The sequence below is a fragment of the Drosophila nasuta genome, chromosome 2L (assembly GCF_023558535.2).
Source record: "Drosophila nasuta strain 15112-1781.00 chromosome 2L, ASM2355853v1, whole genome shotgun sequence".
NCBI lineage: Eukaryota > Metazoa > Arthropoda > Insecta > Diptera > Drosophilidae > Drosophila > Drosophila nasuta.
The window spans coordinates 8,948,324-8,960,503 of NC_083455.1; the positions used below are offsets into that span (position 1 = coordinate 8,948,324).

The 12,180-nt window shown below is 35.7% G+C and overlaps 1 protein-coding gene across 3 annotated transcripts in view; it reads left to right on the forward strand.

The window, feature by feature from the left end:
* Positions 1-12,180, forward strand: part of LOC132798225 (discoidin domain-containing receptor 2) — a 160,300-nt gene that overhangs the window by 45,012 nt on the left and 103,108 nt on the right. For all 3 annotated transcript variants that reach the window (XM_060810004.1, XM_060810003.1, XM_060810005.1), the window contains exon 2: positions 1,736-2,118. In XM_060810004.1, coding sequence (XP_060665987.1) covers positions 1,788-2,118 — 331 coding nt within the window. In that variant the 5' untranslated portion in view covers positions 1,736-1,787. The remainder of the gene's footprint in view (positions 1-1,735; positions 2,119-12,180) is intronic.

A 12,180-nucleotide genomic window follows, 5' to 3' on the forward strand; every position in this document is an offset into this window, starting at 1 on the left:
CACTGCATCTCACGCTCTCCAACTTCTTGTGAACACCAGCGAGATCCCATCCCCATAACCATTCCACAGAGAGATCCCATTGGCATCAGCCACAAAACGGCCTCAACGTTTGTCGTTTAGTTTTCTTCATTTTAGTTTTTTTTTCTTTTCTTTTCCTTGGTTTTTTTTTTGTGTTACTTTGCTTTTCTTTTGCATTTTATTAATTGCTCGAATGAATTCGCGTCGGCATTTGCCGCCTGCCTGTGAAATTTTCTTTGTGTTTGCTCGCTTTTGATCTTTTTGCGAGACACTTTCTGCATAGACGTTGCAAAATGGCGAACATTATATAGTATACTCGTAGTATGGAAACTATCGTGATGGAAATTGAAAAGTACTTTAAACGCAGATGGCAACAGTAAATGAAAATATGCGCGCTCTTTCAAAATATATTACTCATTATGTTGCTATGTTATATTTTAAAAGATTTAATATTAAGTTATATTCATGGCATATCATTAAAGTTACTTGAAAACCAATTAACTTAGTAAACAAAGAAACTAAAGCAATTTATATGAGTAAGAAAGACTCGACTGTGCGATGAACGCCCATTTTCCCATTTTCAACAATAACAAAAACAGCGGCGTTATACTTAAAAATATACCAAATCGATATACCAAAAATAATAAAATATACTAAATATAATATACTATTAAGTTTAAAATATATAAATGGTAAAATATACCAATGGTTATGTTTGGCTTATTAATATACTAAAAATGTACCATTGAGCAGAAAATATACCAGTTACTATAGTATAAATGCATTTATTTTTATACATTTCTATAAATACAAAATCAAAGAAATTAATTTTATCATCTCTATTAGCTAAAACATTTATGCAAAATATATACATAGGTAATTTAATCAACATTATTATTATTTTGTTTCATTTTAGTAATTATCTGTAGTATAATATGAGGTAAAGTTAATATAACAATTTCACATTCATAGCTTCAATCAGTTTATTTTTACGCTTTATTTTTACTCTCTACTATAAATCGCTTAAAGTTTTTGGCCAACTTTATTCTACCCGCTTAAATCCAGAGACAAGCTTGAATTTGGGCAATCTCTCCTTTAGTTGCTTTTGTTGTAGTTGTCGCATTTCCGGCTGAGTAAAAAGCCGCCTCGTTTCTTGTCTCTGGGCGGCATTTTCGTACAGTTTTTCGCGCTGTTTATATTTTTGTATTTTGACACGTTTTGGCATGTCGCAAAGTGAGCAAAAGAAGGAAGGGGTATGGGGTATGGACGGAGGCAGGGATTGTGTTAGGCGCTCTGTGTCTCTGACATTTTACATAAATTTCACTTGGGCTCTGTGCTCAGCAAATCGTGGCATCGAGGAACTGCGCAACGTTGCCATCAACTGGCAGCCAACTGGCGGCAACTGCCACATGACTTGCTGTCATGTGACAAAAAACGCGACAGTTTGCAAGGTCACGTCACATTAATTTGCTGACAATGATGTATTTAGAGGGCACAGAGGAAGCACAAACTCTGCCTGCCTGCCTCGCTGACTGACTGACTGACTGTCTGTCTTGTGTGTCTCTGCGCTGACTCTGCTGACTCTCCTGACAGCCCTTTTGACACTCTCGGCATGCTTTAAGCCACGCCAATTAAGTAGCGAAAATTTAAAAAATGTCTTGCAAATTATGCTCAATTTATCAACAATTCTCCTTTTGGCATTCTTCTATCATTGCAGGCGCTAAATGTAAAATGTGAGAACAGAATTTTTTGGATGATTTCCCTTCGAAATGCGTGTGAATGAAATAAAACTCAAAATGCCTACAATAAAATTACGGCAATTGCATTCGTCCCATTCGAAGCGTAGGCAACATCAGCAATATTTGTCTATTGATTGCCATGGAAATCACCTCGATCACAGCTGCTGGCACTTGGCAAGAAGAAATTATTTAAAAAGTTATTGCCGCATTCGTGTTAATAACCATAAAACTTTATACTGGCTGACATTGGCTCTGATTCTATTGACCGAATCCACCAGAGGAACAACATCAGCAGTAGCAGCAGCAGCAGCTGTTGGCAACACAGCGAGCCCAGCTGGAGGCATGACAGCATTGGAAATTGGTAAGTTATCAAGTAAAACGATATTGAAAATCATGCACAAAGTATTAAAGAGAGCGAGAGTGGTTGAAATTTCATATTTATTATGAACAAAAGTGCAAGTAATTTTTGCCAACATTTTTATTGAGTGGCAAATGCTTACAAAGTGTTGAATTTGCACTTGTCATTAAATTAATAATATTAAATTGTATTAAATCAAGTACAGGCTAATATTACGCTTTACTATTGAGTGCGAATTTTGCAAATGAAATCTAAAACGATTTATTTCACATTTGTGCATTAAATATTCATTCAGATATGCGCATTTTTTATGTACCGCATGAAACTTCCACATTGATAAACAATTTAACTGTTTTGGCCAACTTCAGTTCCACCCCCACACTCTTCTCCCACTTTTCCAAGCGATCCTTTTCATGTTAGCCTACCTTCTCCCATGGTCATTGAACAAAAATACCGTATGTTCAGTTCCCATGACATAAAAGTTATGCATTTTTATTTCGATAAAATACACACACACATTCGTAAGCACACTCGCAACAAGGCAAAAAATATATGTATATGTATAAATAAAATTGCTGGAAAAAAAGGTACAAAGAATTATTATGGAAAATGTTTTGTGCATATGTAACAAAGCCAATCGGAATCGAATTTGTTTGCTCTACTTAGTTGGAAGGTTTAAAATATCAGTAAAAAGCAAAAAAAATGTAAAACGAAAAATGAAAAATGAAATAAATGTATACGACATGAACATGATATCAGATATTCACATGAGTACTTATTTATAATGCTTCAATGCACTTCCAAATGTGTGTATGTAGAACTCAAGAGAGCTCAGGTTCGAGACCCTAAAAGGTAGCACCCACTTCTCTCCCCTCCCCAGCCATTTCAAAGCTGAGCTCGTTCAGCTTCAGTGCATCTGATGCAACAGTTCGGGGCAGCAGCCACTAAATAGTCGAGGGTGGACTATAACTTGAGGCTGAGTCCACAAATTTGCATTTGCATTCGGCAATCAACATGAAAATCAATCAACCGCAAAGGTACGGGCGCGCAATGAGGCACGATCTATACACACACACATACACACACCGAAACACACACATATCTTGGTCCTCGAGAGTATCCCAATAACACAAACCGTAACTAATAACTGCTAAGCAGAAGCTTCCACATCCACATCCTAACCGTCACGCACTCAACCACAACCAATTACAGAAATTTAGGCAAAATGCCAGGATGCGACGACGTCGACGACGACGTCATTAATAAACATGAGCCAAGAACTAGGCCTAAACTAAGAGAGAGTGAGTGGAGGGAGATTAAGAGGCAGATATATGTATTACTCATAGCTAGGTGCTGAGATGGCCAGCGCACACAAATCGAAAGCTCAGCGGTGCTTTTGATAGATTGCGTCTGCCTCCAATCTTCAACTCGGACATCGACTTGGACTTGCTCTTAAACTTGGACGCTGCTCATTACCATTGCTGATTGGCTCCGTCTTGGCGGTTGCCAGTTGCCGTTTGGCGGTTGCCTCAGTTGCCACGGTTGCCTCGGTTGCCAGTTGTTGGACGTTGGACGATGGCTCCCTTAGCTCACGTGTGTGGTCGCGTCCATCACAGCTGGCTGGCTGACTGGAATTGTTTCTTTACCCCGCATTGTTCTTGCTGCCGAGCATAACAAATTATCTCGTTGTGGGCCTCTGGCTCGTTAGCGAGCAACTTGTTTGCAAATCCCAAAGACATAAAGCATAAAAGGATTATCGAATATTGAGATACACTAAGAATAATAATATAGTATATAGTATATAGTATATAGTATATAGTATATAGTATATAGTATATAGTATATAGTATATAGTATATAGTATATAGTATATAGTATATAGTATATAGTATATAGTATAAAGTATATAGTATATAATAGTATATTAAAATACTAACCTATAAACCTAATTGTATTATGTTTTGTAGTTTAGTATTTTAATATCATTCTTCAATGCAGCCAAACCTTATATCCTAACCAATATAACCCAGTTGAGAGCATAACCAGGCCAGGTCAGTAGCAGGAAACGAATGAAGCTGAATGAAAATCATGTTGTCGGTCTGTCGTTTTGTTGTCTGTCTGTCTGTCCGTTCGTCTGTCGATTGGCTGGTTTTACTCGATTACGATTCCGAATCCGAATCCCAATACGAATACGAATACGAATCTGTTTCTGTATCTGTATCTGCAGCAGAGTATTTATTTAAATGCGTAAATATCTGCATGTCCAACATATTTCATTTTGACCGTAGGCGCGTTGAAATGTTGCTTCGAATTGCTTCGCGGCGAGCAAATAAAAAATTACCCCTCCACATTTACAAACAGCATCTATATTTAAATTGATAATGTTAAAGCGTTGCCGTTGCCCGAAACAGATGCCGTTGCCGTTGTCGTCGCTCTTGTTTTTTGCCTTTTTAAATGCCTGTATAAATTGGCATTGAAATGGAGTGCTCTGTTGAAAAGTGGTGCATTGATAACTTATTGTATGCATGGCGTTTTGACTGCCTCTGTGAAATATGAACAGCCGTTAACACAGTTCGAGAGTTCGAGGTCAGACAGACGGTTATCTCTAAATACAAAATACTAAATAGACTAATCGATGATAACAAGCTGAAAGTGATTGATTTAGACAAATTTGTTTTTGAATTTATTCAATTAGGTTAAAGCGAAACCATTTAATATTTTAAATAGAATTCGATGAAATGACGAATTTTTATTTGATAAACGCACATAATATAATTTAAGCCAATTACCAAATTTGTTTAAAAAATTTATGCTCAACTTAAAAATATTTGTTTAACTTAATTGATAATCAATAAACATATTGACATAAAATACTTTTTGCAAAGCAAATGCAAATTAGAAAGAGATTATGTAGTTAGATAGGAAACTAAAATTGCATTTTAATGAATACGAAATTCAATTAATGAAGAGCTTATAGAATTGTAAAAAGGAATGTATTTAGTACCCAAATAACAACAAGAATACATAAGGAAATTATATTTGATAAATGCATACAAATGCCCATTTGAATACAAATTTACTTTAAACCAAATACGATTGTTTTTATTTTAATTATAGCTGAGTTCGAACAAGTAAGAAAGCTACACTCGAGTGTACTCGACTGTCAGATACTCCACTGTATTACTCTTAATATATCCCAAATTTATATAGTACTACACAGATGAGTTAAAAAAAACAGTGAAAAGACATATTGTAGCTTTTCAGTCCAAATACAAATATTTAACGTCTTCATTCTTAAATAATGTAATAGACATTTGTAATTATGACTATTTAATAGGATTTAAGCAAGTGTACAAATTGTCTTGTGCAAATTGGTTTGGTAAATCGTCGAACGCGCTCGCTTCGTGCAACAATTTGTGGCACTGAAAACGCTTTGGAAACGCACCCAACTAACAGACAATTTCGAGTGCTCTAAACTCTCTAAAAGCAATTTCCGAATTAATTGCTTGGCCAGCCCCAGCTTCATAGCCCATTTACACAATATACAATACACCCAAGCGCACTTTTACTTTCTAGCCTCTCAGATGGGTGACTTATAATAGCCGGGCTAAGAAAATCCCACACACGCCGCAACGACGGCATCTCTTAATACAGTAACAACAACAACAGCAACTTCAAATATAAACCCACTTTCAACATACGAGTAGAAACAGAAAGAAAAACCTGATATAGATTGGGTTTTAGATGTTGTCGCTGGTCGGTTGTCGGTTGTCCGTGGTCCGTTGTCGCTTGGCATCTTGGCATCTGTGTGGCAGCGATATAACGGCCTAAAACAGTGGCCAAATGCGATAAACAAAACGCCAAGCCAGTCAAATGTTGAATGCTGCATGCTGAAATCCATGTAATTTGCCCCACTAGCCACTTTACTACTACTGCGAGGCAACTAACTGCAAGACTCCAATGCAGTAATATTTATGCGCTGTGTAAAATGCAGCCACCAACGTGCGACGTGCAACGCGCGCGACGGTGGCAATCAAAACTAAACTGCACACTAAACTGCAAAATGCCAGATGGTGATGGAGAAGGAGAGGGTGGGGGAGGCAGCCAGGGAGGCGATAGTCAAGCGGCATAACTGCAGGCGAAAATGTGGCACTTGCAACAACTTGTGGGGGCATTTAGCGGAAGTTATGGCAAAAATATGCAATCTTATAGGTAGTTTGTCCCAAAGCAAAAAGAATAAAACTCTTAAATGTTTTCGCAAATGAAAAGTAGCAACAATAAAGCGCTAAATGACAGCCATTATTTATTAAAATAAAAATAGCAATTATTGAGTTTATGCTTCTGAAAAGTTTTAATAATTCCAAAACTAATTAGTTACCTAATTTAAGTGCAGAAAACATAAATATTTATAACTAAAATCTTAATTTACCTAAATTAAATGTTAATAAATATAAAAGAATATAAAAAATAGTATAATTAATATATAAAAATATCAATAATACAAAAAATTAGGAGTTTAAATAATAAAATGGTAATAGAAAAATATTTGAAACTTCTAATTTGTCCCTAAATTCATTAAAAAGGCGTATATTTCAAATAGTTCAAACAAAACATTGAAAAAAAAATGTATTAATGATCTTAAAAAATATTAAACACATAACAAATAATGCTTAACTGATATACAAAAACGATAAGAAGCAAGGAAAATTACATTAAAAGATGAAATTCTTAATTAATTGAAAACGTTCTCCAAAAAGAATAATATTAATTAATAAAAACTATAGATAATAAGAAAGATTTGTATAGAAAACTCATTGAAACTATTTATTAAATATAAGAATACTTATAATTATTTAATAAATACTATTTATTTCATATCGTTGTTCTAGTTGCATAATATAATAATATAAAAATATTACAAAAAAAAAACCTAAAAATTCTTGAGACTTTAAGCTGTGATATTTAATGCTCTAGGCTGTAGATTTACTCTATTTCCCACCAAACCAAAGTGCAACTCTTGCAGTTAGTTGCGTGGCTTCTGTTGCTGCTTAGCTAAAATAAACACGACAGGCTTTTCGCGATATATTTTAGCCTGTCTATATAGAGATCTTGCGATATACATGAATATTTTGACAGCTAAGCATGGCTAGGGAGAGTCTTGGCTGCAGTTTGCAGACCTGCAGCTGCACTCTGATAGCAGAGCAGCGATAAGAAGTGAATCGACAACTGACAGCCATGTCGGTGTGGAAAAAATTAAATAACAATTAATAGCTTAGCGCCCAGAAAAGGAGCAGAGGTCTGTTGGGTAAGTGGAATGGGGGGGATACAGAGTCACCCACAACAAAACAGGGCACAAGAGTCGCAGCATTTCGCATGGTCAGTCGATAAATTAAGGCCTGATAACTTGGCGACGATTAGGAGAGACATGGAACATGTTTTGTTTTTGTTTTTGCTTTTTTTCGGGTTATAGTTGTGTTTTATTTTCTTTAGTTTCTTTCCTGTTGCCTCGCCGTCTTCGTCTTCGTCTGCGTCTTTGACTCTGAGTGTGTTGTGGTCTTCTCTTTGGGGCTGGCTGCGATTTATGTTGGCTGCGATAGAGCGTAAAAGTGAATGTTCGAAATGTGGTGACATGCATTTAAGATACTTTGCTTATAAATTATGTTAATTTATAGCCATATCTTGGCTTGCATTACTAACACACTCGCACATATCGCAGATACATTTGTATCTAATGTTTTGCTCGTTGCTTTGTTTAATGTTGCGTGTTAGATGTTTGTCACGTTCATTTCCATTTCCACAGCTCGTTTTTGTGTTCGCTTCGCTTTTCGATGTTGTGTGTTCTGTATATGTTTGGCTGACTACTTACAACCAACAATTAATCAGCGCATTGCAGTCTTTTGTTTATGGATGCAACATCCGTCCGATACGTTGCAGTATCCGTTGGATACTTTTGCTTTCTGAAACCCAATTAAAACGTGTGCGTAAATTGTTTAACACAAATCTCTCGCTCACTTTCAACCCTAACGAAGCATGGCCAAAAGTTCTACAACTCTGGGTGTTGTTTTTCTTGTTATTGCTGTTGTTGTTGTGGTTGTTGTTGGTGTTGGGGTTTGTGCTCATAAAGCACGCCTTGTTGCTTTCGTTGTTTATGAGTGCTGGCAGCAGATACGCCTCATTGAACGCGTTTCGCGCGCGGTTTGTGCGCGGTTTTCCTCGCTGTTTCCACGCGGCTTTTGCCTGCTTCAAAACTTTTCGGCGCGTTCTTTGAACCGCTCCACAACTCAAACAATGCAACATAAGCTCTGTTGAGCGGGCAAAGCCGACTACAAAATGCACTGCCAACATTCGTTATTCATTTTATACAAAGCTTACAACAAACTCACTTGTTTTCCTTTGCATATAAAAGTACGTAGCTTTTGTGCAATATTTTTTTTTACCTTGTCTTAAATTTCACTTACTTCTTAAAATACACCCTCTTTTAAATATTTCTAACAAATATTTTGAAAAGTCATTAATATTTGTACAGCGATTAAATGTATATAACACACTTTTATGAAAAAAGAATACATTGTTTAAACTTGGAAATATTTGTAATTTTAATGATTACAAATTACTTTTAAGAACCTACAGATATTTTGAATGTATATGAAAACTATTTACCTTGACAATATTTTATTTACTTTTGGTTTATCATATCAATATTATTATGTTTCGATTTAAATACAACTTTTGTTATCATTAGCAAACATTTTTGAAATATAAAATTATTTTCATTTGTATTAAACTAATAACAATATTTCATAGATTCAATATTAATATTTCCGCTTAGTAATTTTATATTTACTTTTACCAAAAATATCAAGTTTACGTACAAAGCAAATATTTTGCCATTCAACATTATAAGCTGCAAATAGTAAAATGCAATAATCGTGTTCATATAACGTACACAAAATCATCACATAATAACACAAAATGCATAATTGCAGCATCTACTCAAATCGATAATGCAATTCAATAATTTGGCTGATGATTTACTTGTCTGTCTATCTGTAAGGTTGTATGCAATTCATTAGTTCATTATACCGCAGTTGGCAACATGGCAACACATTGCTCAATGATCTATACTAATTAAGTTCTCGACTAAATCTCTCCACAACAACGTTGTCTTTCCCGTGTGCAATCTCAAGTGTATCTGAAATGTTTGCTTACATTTTGCACATCACAAAGGCAGCCAGTCTTAACCCCCTAAAGCCCTCCCTTTTGTATCGCATGCAGAAGCACTTTACCTCCTATTGAACTGTAAAATTTGTGCAATTTTCAATTTCATAAAGTTGCGCGGTGTTTGTTTGTTGTTGTTGTTGTTGTTGCTCAAAGAACTTTGAATTATGATTATCGCAACAGCAAAAGCAACAACCACACACACACATGAGTTGGAAAACACTGCAGCGGACATAGCCAGCCACGCACTCAAGTGCAGTTAATTAAATTTTGTGCAATTTATTTTGTGCAAAACTTTACCAACAACCGACAACAACACCGACAACAGCGTTTGTTGTTTGCGCCTCGCGTTGTTTACTTTTCACTTTGTAGTTTTTGCATTTTGCCATCAGAGTTGCGCAAAATACGCGTAGTTTTTGCCACATGCCGCGTCCTCAACTCAACTCAACTCATCTCATCTCGTTTCGTTTTCTTTGTTTATGGCTGTAAATAAAAGCGTTTCTCCATTTCCCAACCAATTGCCAATTGATTTGGCATAGTTTCAACATCTCTCTGTGTCTCTTGCAAAATAATCATCAGTGTTTCATTTATCTGAGGATAGCGGAGGTTAAGCTCTTCGTGTCATAATTGATTACCCACAGAGTAGATTGGGGAAAAAGCTAGAAAAACATCGTGGCAACCATCGATCAGAGAGCGAACTAAGCAACAGTCAACAGTTTTCTTCACATAGTTTTGTTTTCTTCTTTATTTCCAATAATTAAAAATTATTTATGAGCAGCAATATGTCAGAGAGTAATGTAAATATTACCAACTCTCCGGGTAGGCGGTTCCAAGGCGAAGTGGGGAAAGAGTCTCGTCTTGAATGATTACAACAATTTACGAGCACTGGGCAAAGTTCTGCTGTCTGTAGATAATTAAGCAATTGCGTTTTGGCTAAATGAGTTTTGAGAGTGCACTGAGATGGTCAGGAAAGTGTGGCGAGTGAAGACAGAAAAGGGGAAGTACAAGAAGTTTGAATAGTTATCAATAGTTATTTATAAATGTATTTATAAGTGTTGCAAGTATATAGTATCTGCTACAATTAGTAATTAACGGTTACTGTATGTTACGTGAATTCTACGTAAATTTTATTATATTATAGTATTCAGTAAAAACAAGTAAGAAAGCTATATCTGCATTTTTTAAGAAAGAAAATACTACGGTATTTATTTTTAAATATACTAAATTAAATATACCAAAGGTAATATTTGGTATATTGAAACAATGCTACATTCAAAATATACCAAAGAGCTCCAAATATATCAGATTGTTAGCCAAAGCTAATAAAATCTATACAAAAAATATTTATCATACATATAACTTCAACAATTTTTATCCGGTCGCAACCAAATTTCAGGAATCATAAAAAATATAGTTAATATTGTCCGTACCACAATTCAAGTTTTAAAATTATAACTATAAATATAAGAGGCAAAAGAAATCTGCAAGCTCAAAGTATTAAACTTATTTAAAACAAGAAATTTAAGGTAATTATATGAGTTCGTTTTTAACAGTTACCAGATTTTGTAGTATCTGTGTAAGAGATTGAAAGTAATATTATATAATATATAAATTTCATTTATTTTGTTAGTTTTGATGTGATATATTACCTCAAAATTTTTGAGCTTCCTTTAAACAGTTAGCATTCAAATAAAAATACAAAATAAATTGATTGCAAATGGAAGTACTGCAAGCTCTTAGTTTAAATGTATTTAAAAGTGTTGCAAGTGGCTCAAGTTAAAATATTCCAACTGTGTTCTCCCATCAACTTTACTGATTGCCCATTCATCAAGACGTGCATGAAGTAAGTAAAAAAAAAAAAAGAAAAACTGAGACCAACGAAAAGTTAAGAGTTGTGCTTACAGTGTTGCAAGTAAACTGAAACTGCGACAAGATGTAAAAGTATCTATGACTGCAGATGCTGAGATAGGGTTCTCAAGCGGAGGACTGAGCAAGAGAGAATGAGAGAGAGAAAAACACTCTCTGGATAGAGTTAAGCACGAATGAATGCTTAAAGAATAGAGTCAGAGTCAAAGGCAGAGCCTGACCTTTGTCTAGTAGAGTAGTTTCCTGCCTTGGCTCAGCTGGCTTTGACTTATGGTGCTTAAGCGTTGACTGATTGCATCTAATTATTCACTGAATGATAATATTGTTGATATTTGTGTGTTGCCTGGTTGGAGCTGCCAAGAACAACGGCAGCAGCATCTGTTGAGCAACAGAGAGAGAGAGACAAAGAGAGAGGGAGAAAGAGAAACATTAAGAGAATGGATGCTGATGTTGATGATGCTGATGACGGCGTCTCAACGACCTATTCATGACCCTTTCGCGGTCTCTTGGGGGCCGCCGGCCGCTTGAGTGGAATTTCATTTGAAGCGTCAGCTGCTCCATTCGTTCATTCGTTCGTTCGTCCATTCGACCATTCGACAAGTGGAGCCCAAATGATAATTGCGCTTTTCATGCATTCTCCTGTCCCAGTCACAGATTCAAGGGAAAATTGAGTCTGTCAGTGTCTGTGACTGCCTCTGATTGTATCTTCTTTCCCTCTGTTTGTAATTTGATTTGCTTTGTTTTGCGCTTAATTAATTTATGCCCTCGCTTGACAGGTGAGAAATTCTCTTGCATAGCATTTTTGATTTGTTTTAATTTGATTCCTGAATTAAGCTCTCTCCATCTCTCCCATCCGCTTCGAAATTATACTTACCATATGCTTATGTTATTTTGTATAATATTTCCACATATTTCATTTTAATTAGGTGCCATTTTTCAAGTGTCAGTTGCCAGATTCTGTGGGCGTGTTGGCCTGGAAAT